General features: G+C 52.8%; 1 protein-coding gene across 3 annotated transcripts; it reads left to right on the plus strand.

The window, feature by feature from the left end:
* Positions 1 to 1,440: 1,440 nt before the first annotated feature.
* ZNF500 (zinc finger protein 500) lies at positions 1,441 to 16,272 on the plus strand. 3 transcript variants are annotated; one of them, XM_077762491.1, is made up of 7 exons: positions 1,441 to 1,493; positions 2,978 to 3,065; positions 8,825 to 9,323; positions 10,975 to 11,158; positions 11,378 to 11,442; positions 12,436 to 12,547; positions 14,286 to 16,272. In XM_077762491.1, exons 3-7 carry the CDS (start codon positions 8,922 to 8,924, stop codon positions 14,972 to 14,974), a joined length of 1,452 nt encoding a protein of 483 aa, XP_077618617.1. In that variant the 5' UTR covers positions 1,441 to 1,493; positions 2,978 to 3,065; positions 8,825 to 8,921; the 3' UTR covers positions 14,975 to 16,272. The 3 variants fall into 3 exon arrangements, with proteins under 3 accessions (XP_077618617.1, XP_077618616.1, XP_077618618.1); XM_077762490.1 differs by lacking the exons at positions 1,441 to 1,493; positions 2,978 to 3,065 and adding an exon at positions 8,081 to 8,193; XM_077762492.1 differs by lacking the exons at positions 1,441 to 1,493; positions 2,978 to 3,065 and adding an exon at positions 8,081 to 8,193 and having other exon boundaries at positions 12,439 to 12,547.
* The last annotated feature ends 1,271 nt before the right edge of the window (positions 16,273 to 17,543 follow it).

Here is a 17,543-nt window from a genome sequence, read left to right on the forward strand (position 1 = left end):
CATCTATTTACAACTTTCAGTGCTTGAGTGTTGTGCAAGAGGTCTAACTCCCATTCTGTGACGTGGGAAGGCTTTCTTTTCTCCTTCTAGAAAGGAATGTAAGATTTCTAGATACCTAGGTTAGTAAATCAATCATATGAACTTAAGAACACCTTTTAGGGGTGCCTGGGTGGCTCGGTTGGTCGAGCGTTGGACTTTGGCTCAGATCATGATCTTACATTTGGTGGGTTTAAGCCCGCCATAGGGCTCTGTGCTGACAGCTCAGAGCCTGGAGCCTGCTTGGGATTCTGTCTCCCTCTCTCTCTGCCCCTCCCCTGCTCCAGCTCTGCTGTCTCTCTCTCTCAAAAATGAGGAAACATTAAAAAAAAAAAAGAACACCCTTTAAAGTTAATGATCAAAGCGGCCTCTTTTGGTAGAATTTGAATTTCATGAAAATAATAACCACTGCGTTAACCCCTGCAGCTAGCACAGGGGAGGACTCAATATGTTTTGAAAACTATGTATGAATGGTTTTGAACTTGTTACTGAAGAGCCTGAAATTAAGGCCTCCATTAAGAGCAACCTCAGGCTGCACGTAGCTCCAGTTCCAGTTCCAGGAAAAGCCTCAGATTGTTCAAGGCTAAAGCCATCCTCAGACCGCCCTCAGATCAGCTAATCAAAGAAACATTCCTATGGTCTGAGTCAAGGCTTGGAACTGCAAAGAGTTATTTTATACAAAGTAGCCAATTTCTCACCGCTCGCTTGCCTGCACCCCACGTGGGCCCTTTGAACTCACCTCATAATTGGTCATTTTCAAAGGATCCTCAAAAGTCATGATTGGGTCCCACCAAAAGTAGTGAACACCTCACAGATACTGAGTGGTCAAAGCTGTTACCATGGGTGCTGCACAATTGTAATTGGCGCTTATGTGATGATGCTAAATGTACTGTAACACCCCCATCCCTTACTCCTTAAAAACCCTGTTTACTATTGTTCTTGGCTTCACCTTGCTGCCACGACACCGGTAGGCTGGTGAGCCCCTGCTCGAGCTTGTAATAAAGACCCTTTTGTATTTGCATCGTGCCGGCTCCTTGATGGTCTCTGGGACTCGCGATTCGGTCACAACATTACAACCTTGAAAGGCTAACGTCCCCATTCACAGATGTGTTAACTGAGGCTCAGAGCCCACCAAGAGCTGGCACGGCTTCAGCAACCAGGACGTGACCGCCCTGAAGACGAGGCCCCACCCTCTGAGACTCTGGCAGAGCAGCCTCCCGTGGAGACCCCCAAGGAAGCACTGAACCCCACTGCAACCCAGGTGGGGCCCAGGGATCTGCCTTTTCAGCGTGGCGCGGGGCACTCTGGGATGTGTAGTCCCGTCCTCCCTCCGGCTCCGGCGCCAGCGACTTCCGCTTCCGGCAGTCACGGACCTCGCGCGATTTTTGAGGAAAGACTCGCGAGACGGCGGATCCGGTTGGCCTCTGCGGGGCGCGACGCTGAGGGCCGCCGTTTAGGTGCGATTGCTCTGCGTCCTGTGCGTTTTTGCAGCTAGTAGTGCAGAAGCGGGTTTTGAATCTGAACTGGCGCCCCTTCCTGGCCTCTCTGGACGGCGGGTTCGGGGCGCGCCCCAGGCAGGCAACCACGACAGAGCGTGTTCAGCCAAAGAGGACAGGGAGCCGATTCAGACCTTAGGTTAATACGTGCTGAGTGCTCTAACCCGGTGCTTCGGAGCTGCGTTTCTGGAATCAAAGACGTGGGTTCCAGCCCCATTTGTGTCACTTCCTGACTGTGTGACCTTCCTTGGTTTCAGTACTTAGAATTCGGAGCATCAGGGGTTTTTACCTGTAGAGATCACACTCCCCTTAGTATTACTAGATTAAGAATAATCAGAGAGCAAGTGTGTATTACCAGGTGCTCAGGTGGCTGATACTAGTATTTCAAAAAGCAGACAGGACAAGGAATATATGGGGTTGGAAGTTGGGTTGGGGCTATGCGTTGACCTGCAAGATGTCTGTGTCCTAGGTAGATGGTGGCGGGGGCAGTTGGCATCTCTTGCAGTCTTCCCTTGAACAACTTGTGCCTTTAGAAGTGAGAACCCCAAGGCTACTCCCTATTTCTGGAGAACAGTCTTCCTGTCTGTCAGAGAGAGAGTCCATGTCCTCTGGAGGTGGTGGTAAAGGTTCCTCTACCAAACTGCATAGCTTCCTCTGCACTGTCTTCTCAACAAGGCCTTGACTTTTGGACTTCTGTATTCATTTATGTATCGTCCAGTTTTAGCAAGAATCCAGCGAAGTCACTTTAGACAGAACCCCAACCCTTGATACCCGATCATCCTGGCTTGCCTTGAGCCAGAATCCTACTAGGTTGATTTTGCCAGAACCCTTTCTGATGTTTCCTCTTACTAATTCTCCATCCTCCTCCACCTTGGCTATAAAGCCCTACTTTTCCCTGTTGTATCTGGAGTTGACCCCACTATCTCTCCCTGACTCCACACCCCCTTGCAGGGGCCCCTGCACCTATCTCTTGTCTGGATAAAGCCTTCCATACCATTGCGTAACAAGTGGTTGGTTACATATGAATATCTTTTTCCTGAACAGTGATTGAGAAAGAAGTGCACTCCTCATCTGTTCCTTTCTCCCTCAGTGTGTCTGCCTGTGTCCTTTCTCACACAGGTTGGCTCTCCTCTGCATGGCTGGCTTCAGCCTTCAGTAGGGCTGAACAGATTTTTATTTATTTATTTTTAAAATTTTATTTATTTCTGAGAGAGAGAGAGCATGAACAGGAGAGGGTCAGAGAGAGAGGGAGACACACAATCTGAAACAGGCTCCAGGTTCTGAGCTAGCTGTCAGCACAGAGCCTGATGTGGGGCTCGAACCCATGAACCGTAAGATCATGACTTGAGCCGAAGTCGGACGCTTAACCGACTGAGCCACCCAGGCGCCCCGCTGAACAGATTTTTAAGGGGAGCCAGATATTTTACCTGTTTCTCTTCCTTTAGCTTTGGCCTCTTGGCCCTTTGGAGAAAGCCGTTGAAGAGAATACTGAAGCTAAGGAGATGCTGGCTTCCGTAATGAGGTGGAGCTCAGGTGAGCAAATGGTCTTTTTGTATAAATATTCTCCACCTAAAGGAACAACTACATCCCTCTCTCCCCTCCAGTATCAGCACTTGCATCATTTTTATAGACTGTGTATACGTCTTTGTGTGTGCCAGACACAACTCGGAAGCGGGTTGGTGAATTTTACTTATCTCATACAGGATTTTTTTTTTCTAATGTTTATTTATTTATTTTGAGAGAGAGAGAGAGTAAGCAGGGGAGGGGCAGAGAGAGAGGGAGGGAGAGAATCCCAAGCAGGAGCCACACTGTCAGAGCATCACGGGGCTCGAATCCATGAGCTGTGAGATCATGACCTGAGCCGATATCAAGACTCAGATGTTTAAACATCTGAGCCACCCAAGAGCCACTCACACAGGATTTAAAGCCAGTTTGAGTGTACATTCAAAATGAGGAGTTTTTACCTAAACGTTCAGATACCAGACTTCTGTGGAGCAATCAGACTGACTGGCAGCATGGGGCCTGCATCTCCCATGCTCCCGGTGTCCTTGACACTGCCTCACGTCAGCAGCTGTCTGGGCCAGCACTGCTGTGTTTCTTGTGGCAGGGAGAAGTTCTCCACACTCGTGTCCCTGTTCTACATGGTAGTACAGAAGACCAAGATGGACACGTGTTTTAAGAAAAATGGGAGAAAGGGCGCTTGAGTGGCTTCCTCAGTTAAGTGTCCGACTCTTAATTTTGGCTCAAGTCATGATCTCACGGTTTGTGGTTTCAAGCCCCACATTGGACTCTGCACTTAATAGCACGAAGCCTGCTTGGGATTCTCCCTCCCTCTCTCTACCCCTCCTCACTCCTCTCTCTTGTTCTCAAAATAAATAGACATTAAAAAAAGGGAGAGAGGAAGGGGCACCTGAGTGGCTCAGTCAGTTAAGTGTCTGACTTGGGCTCAGGTCACGATCTCGTGGTTTGTGAGTTCAAGCCCCGCATCAGGCTCTGTGCTGATTGCCTGGAGCCCGCTTCCTATTCTGTGCCTCCCTCTCTCTCAGCCCCTCCCACGTTCATGATCTGTCTCAAAAATAAACATTAAATTCTTTTGTTTTAAAAGGGAGAGCGAGATCACTCTCTCTCTCCCATGTGAGGACACAATAAGAAGGTAGCAGTTTGAAAGCAAGATGAGAGCTCTGGTCAGGAACTGAATCCACTGACACCTTGATCTTGGACTTCCAGCCTTCAGAACTGTAGGACATTAATGTCTGTGGTTTGCTGTTATGGCAGCCTGAGTAGACAAAGACACTGTATTTCCCCAAACGAGTGTATGAATCTTCACCCCATTCTGAGTGATGCATGGGCTGACCACACGCAGCAGAGCCTAGCAGATGCCATCCCCAGGAGCAGGGACTGCCGAGCATGCCTGGTGGTCCTTGAATCCCCTTCCTCTACTCTCCAGCCTTTCTCCTTTTTCCTGGAGGCAGCTCTCCCTCAGATGAGGAGTCCTGCTTTGCACGGCTGTTCTTACCTGTCTGGTTCTCGTTTGGCCTGCTGGCGGTAGGGATAAGACAGATCAGGTTTCAGATGCTGGGTGATTCAGGGTATAAAAAGTGGCTGTCTCCTGCCTCCCTGTTAACTGATGTGTCCTTCTCGTGTCTCAGATTTAATAACGGAAGCAAAACACAGACTCCAAGGAGAGGTTTCCCAGCATTCACAGCAAGTGCTCTTGCGCCTCATGCTTTCTGTTAGTGAAAATAGAAACAACACTAATACTTACTGACTGCTTCTGTGTTTCACCCTAGTGTGAAGTATTTTAATGCACTAGATCATTTAATCCTAGCAAGTTTCCTTGGGGCATAGTTCATGTTTAGCCCCATTTATGTCACCACCATCAGGTTTGTGAATCCAGCTTGTATAAGGTTGGACAGCACAGGTCAGTGTCTGAAGAACAAACGTGTCCCATTAATTTATTCAGTCATTCAGCAAATATTTACTGAGCACCTACTATGAACAAAGCAGATTTCCCCACTATGTGTAGAAAAACAGAGGGGGTATTCTGGCCCAGAGTAGCCACTTTAGTATATGTGCTGCCGAAGCGAGCACCAGAGTAGCCACTTTAAAGGATAACCTTAGGGTAGGACCAGAGTCTTCCAAGAAATCATCTGAATATTTATTCCAAGGCAGAGCTCCGATTACCTGGCTGGTGTTCAGGAAGCCTTAGGGGAGTGGTTGGGCCGGCAGGCTCTGGAGTGGACTTCCCTGAGTTTGATTTGGCTTTTCCACTTTCCTAGCTGTGTGTGGCCTTGGTGCAGCTCTGCACCTCTCAGAGCCTCAGTTTAGTCACGGGTCATAATGATATCTACGCAAGAGACTCGTTGTGGGGATTTAAGTAGCACAGTAAAAAAAAAAAATCCCGTGGACTTAGGAAAGGCTTAGAAAACATTAGGTTTTGTTATTAGCTCATAGAGGCCTTATAAAATGCGTAATAAGACACCCATTACATATCAGTTTGGGGGCACGGTAGCTCCCAGACAGCTCTCTTAGATAAGTTAGTCAAATTAGCTAAACTGTTTGACTTGTATCTTGAATTTTTGTTCCTCAGTCATTTGGATACTGAGAAATTGCTACTAAAGATGACAACTTGTGGAGGGCTTGATTGTAAACCCTCTTGTCCTTGCCACAGTTAAACACTAAGAACAAATGTGAGCTGAATCGATGCCTCGTCTGTGATGAGGGAACCATGGGATCATTCGGAAGAGAACTTCCCCTCTGTCCTCAGAGAAGGATGTGTGTGCTACTCAGTTGTTCCCAAACTTCTCTGAGTATGAGGCTGCCTTTTAAACTGCCTTGTTGACTCCATAAAGACTATGAAAACAAGCTGCAAACAATGCTCGGGGCCTTAGTAGCCCGTGGGCCTCTCACAGGAACTCCACGGCACCAGCCGTCCGAGATCCACACAGTGAGACCATGTACTTCATCTCACAGTAGCTGCAAGTCATGAAACTAGAGCCGATGCCCAAGGAGCATTTGTTCTGTGCTGGATATTGTCATGGGTGCTTTACAAACATAATCTCATCTAGCCCCATCCCTCCGCTCCCTGAAGCTGGAGCTGTGGCAATCTTCATTTTATGGGTGTGGAAGGCAAGGCACCTCGGGAATACGTGGTAGAGCCAGGATTCGGAGCACTGGCTTGGGCGTCTGTCTTTGGAGGCCCCAGGTCACCCTGATTCACACTGGTTAGGGACTGCCTGCTTGTGTCTCCCCCCAAAACAGAATTAAGACCGAAATACTAAACAAACACATGAAATCCTGAGCAAAGCAGAAGTCTGTCCTTTTAATCTCTGTCGGTTGTAGTCACTGAAAATTGCCCAGACAGGAGAGGACCAGGGCCTGGGTCACTACATAGACTTGCTAACTGTACATGTGGCTCTGAGAATACGACGCCTGGTCCCCGCAGCTAACCAGGAGGCAGTCAGAAAGGGGAAGGCATGGGACAGCTTTGAAAATGCTGGTGTCCCCACACCTGTCTGCTTCCCTAGACCCAACCCAGTGCGTTCTGCAACTAGATCATGGTCGTCCAGCCCAACAGAACCTGCTGATCATCCCTCACATTCCCCACCAGCCTCTTCTGTTTTCCTCCTTTTTCCTCTCCCATTTTATTTGTTCTGTCTTCTTCCTCTCCTGCTATATGCTCCCTGTGACTTGTTCAAAGTTCCTCTTTGCACGTTCTCCTCCCACAACGAACCAGTTGGTGAGCCTCTTGTGTTGGACTTAAGTACCAGTTCTCTGAATAGCTCCACATATTGGTGTTAGTTTATTCTTAACATCCCGACTATACTGACCAGCAGCCTCATGTTAAAGGAGAAACTGAGGCGCATATGGTCCTGCCTTTCTTCAGACCCCTCCCACAAAGCTGTGGTGGTCTTGAAGTCGGTCCTGAAATATGCCCTTCAAGGTGCCTCCCACTCAGGGAGAGGCAGTCTCCAGAAATTAGTCATAGGCAGCCCAGTGCCTTGTTCTGCTTGGTGTGCTCACAATAAAAACTGGATGTTGGCTGTAGGAGGGGAAATGAAACATGAGAGAGACTGGAGAGTAGGAGGGGAAGAAAAGCTAGTGGGAAGATGGGGTTAGGTGCTAGGTCAGAGGATGCCAGAACTGAAGGACTCAGGAATCCCCTGGTCCTTACATCAGTGATAGTGTTGATGGAGCACTTATGATATGCTAAGCAGGTAACCCTCACCAAGACCCTTCACCTGCTTAAAGGGTCAGGGGTTTAGTCTTCTCCGGTCTGGACAGCAACACCAGGGGCCATTTGTCTAGGTCACTTACTGTTCGTGGTACCTGCCAGATACAAAGCAGAACCCAGTGTTTGTTGATGAGATTAACAAATAAATAAGCAATTGGTATCCAAGATGCCGGAAACAAGTAACTTTCTAGGTCTTCATTTCTCAGTCTCTGAAATTAAACAGTTGATCTAGGACAGATGCCTGGGTTCCATCCTCACCCCAGCTCTTCACTTACTGTGTGTGTGTGAGCTTGAGCAGGTCACTGAACCTCTGTCTGCCTCCTTATCTATAAGATTGCTACCTCCCGCCCTTTGTTTCAAAGATGAACTGTTAATAACCGCAAAGTATTTAAAACAGAGCCTGGTACATATAAAGTATTATGTAAGTAGAAATGTAAATTTACAAAGTCCCCTCCCACCGTGGACCTTTCTCAAGTCAGGGGAGGGCGGACGGAGACGGCGCGGGTACGATGGCACAAAAGCCTCGGCGACTCGAAACGCTCGCCAGCACGCTCACTGAAGGTGAAAGGACTATATTACCCACAATGCTTCCTGTGGTCCCGCCCACACGGCTTCATTCCCACGCGCTTACAGGTAGCCGGTCAGCACGTTGCCCACAATGCATCTCGCGGGTCTGCCTATCCAGGCTCATTCCCACGCTCGACAGCCGGCTCAGCCAATGGCGCAAGGACTACATTACCCACAGTGCTGCGGTGCGCCCGCCCACACGGCCTCGTTCTCTAGATCCACAGCGGGCTCAGCCGGTGGCTGCGGAAGGCGCATTTCGGGTCGGCTTTGTGTGGGTTGTCGGCATAGTGTCTGGACGGCCCGCTTCCTGCACCCGCTGCGCCCACGGGCCTGCTCCCGGCCTGGCCCGCCGCGCTCCCGGTGAGTGCGGGCGCGGGCTTCCGGCCCGCGCTTCTATCCCGCGGCCCTTTGCCAGAGCCCCAGTTTGTGCTCGACCTGGGCCACTGCTCACCCTACACCTGAGGAAGAAACCGGGGAAAGCATTCCCGGCCGGGGAGTCCCTAGGGTCTCAGAACCCTGGATTTGAAGGAGTCGTGGTGACCCATCCACACTAGGGTACCTGGCGGGCCTTTGGGGCTTACCGAGCCCCAAATGAAAGGTCAGGTCGTGACAGAACTCGCGTCCTTTTGGACACACAGGGCCCTGGTTCTCATCGTATTTCCAAGGGGACCCCATCCTAAAAGGGCCAACCGTAGTAATGGAAACTGCATTTCCCGTGCTCTGACCTCGTTCCAGCCAACGCGCAAAACCCTTTCCCAATATCCCGGTTAGTCCTCTCAAAAGTAGGAGTATCATCAGCTGCTTTTTGAGCGAGGAATCGACGCCCCGAGAGTTTTAGACTTGCCCAGGAATTAGCAGGGGGCTTAGCAGCAAGGACGGGTTGATTTACCTGAGCTCTTTTTGGCTCTGGGGCTAGGACAGGGCCTTATGGGTGTGGACGCTAACCTAGCCCCATTGCTGTACCCCAATTGATGATATTGTTTCTCCACAGAGCCCTGAAAACATCATTTCCGGTGTTCGGCCAGAGGTAAAAGGAGAGACCAGTTTGACCCCTGCGGCACAAGAAAGAGCAAGGCTTGCCCCAGACAATGGCGACCACACCTGGTCTCCAGCCTCCGCCACCCCTGGAGCAAGACGAGATCCTGATCGTGAAGGTGGAGGAAGATTTCTGCTGGGAAGAGGAGCCTTCACTGGAGACCGAAGACCCCAGCCCTGAGACCTTCCGCCAGCTCTTCCGGCTCTTTTGTTACCAGGAGGTGGCTGGACCACGGGAGGCCCTGAGCCGCCTTTGGGAGCTGTGCTGCCGCTGGCTGCGGCCTGAACTGCGCACCAAGGAGCAGATCCTGGAGCTGCTGGTGCTGGAGCAGTTCCTGATGGTGCTGCCAGGGGAGATCCAGGCCCGGGTGCGGGAGCAGCAGCCGGAGAGTGGTGAGGAGGCCGTGGTCCTCGTGGAAGGGCTGCAGCGGGAGCCCAGGAAACAGAGGCAGCGGGTGAGGTGGGGGGCAATTTGGCCCTAAGGTGAGAAGATGGGGCCCCACGATCTCATGTCCCTGCTCCTAAGGTCTGCATTTGGAGATTCCTTGAGCTCTGGAGCCGCGGCCTGCCTTGGCCATTGGGAGGACCTGGGGCTGCCCGTACCTGTGAAATGAACTGTGAAGGCAACTGGAAAGGGTTTCTCAACCTTGGCTGATGGGTGTAAACCTGTCGATTAAGCACATGCAGCCCTATTAGCCCTCTCTGAGCTCTGTGGTTTGGTTCATTGTCATCCCAGCATAGGTCAGACACAGGTTTTGATGGGGGAGAGGCTGGAGATCTTCCAAGGCAGGCCCCTGGGGGTTGAAGAGATTCCAGAAGAGGGAGGAGCACTGAGAAGAAAGCCAGGGGCAGGTGGGGGTGGTTAGAGCCGAGCCACACATTGTCCCCACCTCTCCTGAGCTGCGCCGGCCAATGCAGTAGCTACCACTTTTGAGCGACTCACTCTCTTTTTGAGAGAGAGAGACAGAATGCGAGCCGGGGAGAGAGGGAGGGAGAGGAGAGAATCCCAACCAGGCTCTGTGCTGGTAGCTTGTACGGGACTCCATCTCACCAACTGTGAGATTGTGACTGGAGCCAAAATCAGAAGTTGGATGTTTACCCAGCTGAGCCACCTAGGCACCCCACATGTGATCACCACATGTGATATTTAAAGTGAAAACTGAATAAAATGTCAGGTGTAGTTACTAAGTCATACTGGCCACATTTCAAGGGCTCAGTTGTCACACATGGCCAGGGGCTGTACTGGACGGCGAAGATATGGGACACTTCGTTGTCGTGGAAAGTTCTGTGGACAGCATGACTCTAGAGCATGCTCCCAACTTCTTTAAACCAAATTGGAGCAATGAGGAAGTCTTAGAAATTCTCTTGCTCCGATTAGCTTAGTCCTTCTGGATAGCTCTTGGCTCAGATTGGATTAGTTCTTTAGCATGGCTTCCCTCGGTCTCTGTGCATCCCATAAACTCTGGGGACTGTCGCCTCTTAGAGGTGTGTAATGTTGAGCCTGATGCAGGGGTCCCTGCACTGGTTTTAAGGTTTTCATATCCCAAGTACTGTTGCACAGCTCAATAAACGGTGAGACCCAACTTCATCCTATTCACCTGCTCTGGAATTGGGAAATAGATTGTCTCAGAGCACTTGTAGATGACTTCACAAAATGTAGCACATGCAGTAGTGGGAACTTCTGAAATGAGACCTGATTCAGGGCCTTTCTTTCTGGTCCAGGGTCTGTTGGGAGCACCAAGGAAGGAGGGGTGAGAGAGTGACAATGCAGTGTGATGGGGAAAGACAGTGGAGTCTCACTCTGGGGCAGAACAGGCCTCCATTTGACCAGGTTGGGAGCCTGATCTCTTGCCAGCTCACATTCCTTCTCCCAGAGCTGTCTGGAGGGAGGACTGGGTGGCATGTGGAGGGCTGGGGAGCGGGGATATGGCAGGTGGAGTGGGGGAGGCAGCCAGAGGTGGGTAGTGGTGAGGCACAGCTGGGCAGAGCCTGGGAGCCTGGGAACGGAGCATGGCCAGGGGTGCCTGAGACAAGAGTAGTTGGGGACCTTGTGGGTTTTCTCCCAAACTTCTGGGAGCTGCTGGGCAGATCTCCGTCTGCATGCAGGGCCTGGAAGTGCTCCCTGATGATGTACTGCCCCACGGGACAGGAGAACAGTGCTTGAAACACCAAATGGAGGCCGAGTCAGAAGAGGTGTCTCTGGAGGAAGGGTCTGGATGCTCCAGCCAACAGCCCCCAGCGCAACTGAGCCACAGACCAAAGAGGGACCCCCAGCTCTGGTCAAAGAGGGGTGAGTAACCATCCCTCTGGATGAAAGAAGCCCTGCAGGGGAAGGAGGCAGAGGGAAGAGGTTGTCACAGGAGGCCAGGCCTCCATGCATGTGGGAAGGACAGGTTCCTGCCCAGAGCTGAGTGTAGGTGTGGAGTAGTTGGGCCTGTCTGGGCTTTTGCTACTATGTGCACAGCTGGTCTCTGTGGCCTTCTCTGACCACTCTGTGCTCTTTCCCCAGGCCCAGTGGCCTCTCAGCATCAGGAGACGGCACCGGCCACGTCTTTCGTTTCGTCCTGGTCCCAGGTGAGTGGGTGTTCCGCTGCATCCCTGTGTGTCCCACACTCTTATTTTGGGGACGCTTCCCTCTGGTGGCCAGGTCCAGCTTTCAGAGGTGCTCCTCGTGGAATGACCCTTTACCCTGACTTCCACCTCCTGGAAGTCTTCACTCTGATGTCGTCTGGGTGTTAGGTGTGTCCCAGAGGATTCTAGGGCTTAATGGTGGGCTGGGGCAATTGTTTCAAACCCAGCTGGGCACTAAACTCTTGGGACTTTGGGTAAAAATATAGATTCATCCCCCAGCCCTGGACTGGAATCAGAGTCTTCTAGCTTGTTTGTTCAAATAATAGCTTTATTGAGATATAATTCACATACCACACAATTCAGCCATATAGAGTGCTTAGCGTTTAGTATATTTATAAAGTTAGGCAGCCATTGTCAAGCTTCTCAAAACACTTTCCTCCCTAAAACTTCCGGTACCCAGTAGTGGTCCCTCCCCACCCCTGTTCCCCAGACCCTGGCAGTCTACTTTCTGTGGGTTTGCTTCTTTTAGACATTGCTTGGATTTTAACATGCTCCTCAGGTCAGTGTGGTGCTAGATTTGGGAACTAGTGGCCTCGAGGCATCCTGAAGTTGCCAAGACATCCCACTCGGGTCCCAGGGCTGGTTTGAGCTGAGGCAAGGCATGCCCAAGTCATGCCCCTGCGGAGCATGGGCCCCTGTGGCTGAGCATGCAGTGGACCAGCTGCGCCATACGGTGACTCTGTCCATGGTGTCTCTGGTCCTGCAGTAGTGGGACACAGCACAGTGGTGACGGTGTCCTCCCAGCTAGCAGGATGCAGCCCTTCTGTGAGCGGAGCTTGAGGGGCGGTGGGTAACAGCACATGGAGAGGGAAGAAGAGAGGAAGCCGGGAGGCAGGCAGGACCTGCCGTTGTGACACAGGTGGAGGGGGTGGGTGAGCCCACCGAGGGGCCCGCGTGAAGGAGCAGTGGCAGGAGACTGAGTGGGTTGCATTCTAGCAGGTGCCGGTGACCTTGGAGGACGTGGCGGCATACCTGTCCAAGGAGGAGTGGGAGTGCCCGGACCCGGCTCGGCGGGGCTGCGGCTGGGACGTGCTGCCCGAGAGCAGAGGTAACGTGCCCATCAGTGGCGTGTCTGTGACGTGGGCCAGTCTCAGGGAGGGTGGCTCCTTCCCTCAGGCTGGCTGTGGCCCACTTGGAGTCTCCCAGGCCTCGGCCGTCTCCCTGCTCAGTACCTTCCATGTCTCTCCATCAGTTACAGAAGTCAGTCCAGCAGTTGTTGGACTGCAGTGGCCCAAGGAATCCCTGGGGAGCATGTTAAACTAGGAACTCACACCCCGCGCCCAGGTTGTTCGGGAGCCGGGCCCTCCTGGAGAGCCTGCTCGGCACCCCGCGGAGTGGAGCCTGCAGAGGCAGGGCGGCTAGAGACCGGTCGGTGGCCCAGCTGCAGAGGGGAGAGTGTGGCTGCTCATCCCATCCCTGGCAGGTGCCCAGAGCTGTCCTGGGTTCCTTCACCCACACGGTTGGTCCAGTCTCACTTAGCCTCTGTGCCCCCCATGGCCCCCGTGGGTAGAGCTGCTCCTGGCAGGGCCTTGGCCTTGCACAGCCTCTCCTTACCATCCCCCTCCCCAGCTCACCCTGCGGCACTATCCCTTCTGCTCTTTCCACCCAGCTCCTCTTGACACTCCAGATCCCCATTCACCCCTTGAAACAGGCTCTCAAGGAATTCTTTGTATCTGTCGGATTTTTTCCAGAAAGACAGGATCAATTACGTGTGAGTGTGTGTGTGTGTGTGTGTGTGTGTGTAAGTAAAGACATTTATTTTAAGGAATTGGCTCATAGGATGGTAGAGGCTGGCAGGCCTAAAATCTGGAGGGCAGTTCTGCAGGCTAGAAATTCAAGCGAGAGTTGGTGTTGCAACCCTGAGTCCGATGTCTGCAGGGCAGGCCAGCTGGCACGGACCCAGGCAGAATTCCTCTTCTGCGAAGCCACAGGTTCTGCTCTTCAGGCCTCCAGCTGATTAGATGAGGCCCATCCACAGTACTGAGGCTGGTCTGCTTTACTTACAGCTGATTGCAGATGTTAAGTAGATATACAGGTAGCAACCTGTGAGGATTTTTTTAAGTATACTTATTTTGAGAGAGAAGGAGAGAGAGTGGGGGAGAGGGGCAGAGAGAGAGAAGAGTCAGAATCCCAAGCTGGCTCCACGCCATCAGCACAGAGCTCGATGAAGGGCTCGAACTCACAAACCATGAGATCATGACCTGAGCCAAGATCAAAAGTCGACGCCCCAACCTGAGAGGTTGTTTAGCCTGGCTGTGGTGCTATTGTTTGATTAAACACCAAAACACTGTTGACATTGGGGCTGGATAATTCTGTTAAGCCATCCTGTGTGCTGTAGGGTGTTCACCAGCACCCCTGGCCTCCACCCGCTAGATTCCATTAGCAACACTCCTCTGCCTGGCCGTGACGACCAAAAATGTCTCCAGACATTGCCAAGTGCCCTCTGAGAGCCACCATTGCCCCCAGGTGAGAATCCCTGGCTTAGAGGCTAAGAACCCAGACTCCAGAGCCTGCACTATAACTTACTAGCCAAGTGACTCTGAGTAAGTTCTGTAACCTCCCGGTGCCTCAGTTTCCTCATCTTAAATGGGGCCATAACAGCACCCACCTCCTTGGCATGTTGAGGGTTTCAGGAGCTGCTGCCCATGGTTAACTATCTCCATTCAGGGTCTGAGGAGCGCTTCCTGCTGAGTGTTCTGAGGCTCTGCCCGGCCTTTGCTTTCTCATCAGGAGCATCCCTCTCTCTCCCCACGAAGGCCTCAGGGGCTGTGTTTTCTCTGTCTCAGGGCTTGGGCTGCAACTTGAGGATGGAGAGGGTGCTGCCAGTCAGGACGTGCCAGCGAGAAGGGAGGAGGACCGAGAGCCGGCTGGGGGTATGACCAGGCCTGAGCGGCCCCTGGAAAGAGGAGGACCCCGGCGGGGTGAGAAGCCGTACATGTGCCCCGAGTGTGGCAAAGGCTTCAGTAAGACGTCCCACTTGACCAAGCACCAGCGCACCCACACCGGGGAGCGGCCCTACAAGTGTCAGGTGTGCGGGAAGGGCTTCAGTGACCGCTCCAACTTCAGCACGCACCAGCGGGTGCACACGGGCGAGAAGCCCTATGCGTGCGCCGAGTGCGGGAAGCGCTTCAGCCAGAGCTCCAGCCTGGTCATCCACCGCAGGACGCACACCGGCGAGCGGCCCTACGCCTGTGCCGAGTGTGGGAAGCGCTTCAGCAACAGCTCCCACTTCAGCGCGCACCGGAGGACGCACGTGGCTGAGAAACCCTTCGTGTGCCCGGCCTGTGGCAGGGGCTTCCGCCGGGGCACCGACCTCCACAAACACCAGCGGACCCACAGCGGAGAGCAGCACCCCCCGGGCCAGCGGAGCCCCACAGCACAGCTCCAGGAGGCCCCTGGGCCGAAGCCTGGCCACCACTTGTTGAACTGTCCATTTCCAGGTTCCCGTTCAGAATTTCAAGGTCACAGTTCATGAAACTGCTGGAGTTGTTTCTGTCTCGGAACCAAAACCCTAATCTTAAGGCATTTCACATCGATCCCATTTGCCCCATGTGTGGGCCCAGCCCGTGGCAGTGGGACATTTCAGGTGCTCAGGCCGAGGGAGGAATCTGGACACGGAGTTTGGCAGTGGCGGCTGACACCAACCTAGGTGTACCTGGGGCCTGGGGCTGCTCTACAAATGGCCACAACCTGGGTGGCTGAGTACCACAGGGAGGGACTGTCACAGTTCAGAAGGCCAGAAGTCCAAAACCAAGACGTTGCAAGCCTGCTTCCTTCTGGAGGCCCTGACAGAACGACCACCTAGGCCTCTCTCCTGGCTTCTGCTGTTGCTGCCGTTCCTGACGTCCTTAGCTTGTGGCCACACCACTCCCATATCTGTTTCTCCTGTGTCTCTGGTGTCCTCTTCTCTTGTAAGGGCACAGTCATTCAATTTAGGGCCCCCAGTCCAGAATGACCATATCTTAACTAATTACACCTGCAAAGACCCTGTTTCCAAATAAGGGCACGTTCTGAGGTTCTGCGTGGACATGAAGTTCGGGGACACTCATCAGTCCGCTTTGGAGATTCCCATTTTCCCTCCCGTTCCTTGCAGTGTTAACATACCCCAGCCTTCCCTGGTCTCCCCCCTTTCCCCTCCAGCCTTGCCACATTTTCAAAATATAGCCTCTGGGAACCTTTTCCGTATCCCAGTGGTGTCAGCAGGGCAGTTGGGGGGATTTGGGGGTCACCTTCCTAGATCCATGGCTGTTGTAAAGGATGGGTGACTGGTGTGGGAACACTTCCCTGATAGCCCATCTTCTGGCCTCCCCAGGTCTGTGAGGAAGCCTGTGGAGATGGCTGGCATCTGTCCCCAGGGCAGGAGCCAGGGCTGCCTTTGCCCCAGCCCCAAATGGCCAGGACAGAGGCAGCCTTGGTTGCCCCACTTTGTCTTTCTGAGGTGAACATGCCTCTGATCTGTGCACATCCACTTGCTCAGGGGTGGCCGAGGGGAACGGTACAGAGTACTTGTTCCGTTTAGTCATCACTGGAGTCTTGGGGCATCTGCTGAAACCACTGGGTTCCAGAACATTCCATGCAAGGAGTGTGGCAGTTTCGCATGGCTGGGTGGCCTTGGACCTCATGCTGTGCTCCATTCTGTTTGTCACCCAATCACTGTATATATTTTCGCCTTTCAGCATAACCCAGGTTCCAGGGTGCATGACCTGCTCTCTCTCCCCTTAATAAACAAAGTCGGTCCTTCTGGCCTGGTGTGCCCTGCCCTGTGTGTCCTGTAGAGAAGGGGTCCACTGGGTTTAAGCATGGTGTTTGCCTTGCAGGCCAGCTTCCAGAGCGCCCGAGCAGTGGTGCTGCCAATCGCCTACCTTCCCTACATGGCTGCAAGTCTGCAGGCTCTCTTCATCATGTCCAGGCTGGTGCTGGAGGTGGCCGCCTGCTTCCTGGCCTAGGACCTAGGCTCGTTAGTGCCTGTTCCAGAACATTCCCTCATGCAGTCCTAGGACAGTTGGCTTTTGTGACTCTCCTTTTGCAGATGGGAAACTGAGGCCCTGAGTGCTTTCCGCACCTTGTTCCGGTCGCCGAACTGGCTCTGAACTCAGGTCTGAACTCCTCATCCTCTTGACTTGCCTTACTGGTGGTTTACTGAGTTGAACTTAGAAGTTATTTTCTGTCACTGTTTGTGAAGCATCCCAAATTTCTGGCATTTAAAAGGGATGGAAATGGGGGAAGAGGCTTGCCATTGACAGGCTGCATGGGTGGAGGTGTGTCACATTTAGACTGCCTTGCTTGAGCCCTGACCACATTGCATGTGTCCTGGAGCAGAGGGTGAGGGGTCTCCGTGGATGCGAGAAGACCCGGGAGTCCAGGTGACACAGCCTGGCCACCCTTCCTGCAGGTAGGCCCACTTGGTGCCTCCTTTGGTCTTGGGGGAAGCTGTCTTGTACCTGGCCCCTTGTCATTGGGCCACATCAAGGGGGGGGTCTGTGGCCCCGATGTTGGCTGCCTGTGGCTGAGGCCAGGCAGAGCCTGCCTTGCCCGGGGCAGGGCTTGATGGAAAGAGACCCTTGGCTACCCCCAGCGCATGCAGCAAAGTGGTGACTTGCTAGAATGCTAGAAAACATTCTCAAATGCCAAGGACCCTGCCCAGCTGCTAAGCCCATGATATGAGGGGACTCGAGGTGACTGCTGTTCCCAGGGAGAAGGGCAGAGACTGAGAATCCTAGAAACAAGTTGGCTGAAGAACAGAGGTGCCACAGATCAGGGCTGTGGCCTGTTGGGACCCGCAGAGCTGAGAACTGGACAAAAGGACTGAATACTGCTTGCAAAGTAACGGGGAAGGGCGTCACCCACAAGGTGGGGCCCTGCCCTGTTCCGTGGGGAGTTTGGGTGTTAGGACATTCAGTACTCTATCTTCCTGGAAAGGTCAGCCTCACCCATAGTCGGGAAGGAACCTAGAACATGTGTGCCTTTGTATCTTGGTTAAAGAAAAAAACAGTTCAGTCTTCATCCCTTTATCAAAAAGTCCACTTGGTCGGTGGGGGTGGGGA

The sequence above is a fragment of the Crocuta crocuta genome, unplaced genomic scaffold (assembly GCF_008692635.1).
Source record: "Crocuta crocuta isolate KB4526 unplaced genomic scaffold, BGI_CrCroc_1.0 scaffold234, whole genome shotgun sequence".
Classification (NCBI taxonomy): Eukaryota; Metazoa; Chordata; class Mammalia; order Carnivora; family Hyaenidae; genus Crocuta; species Crocuta crocuta.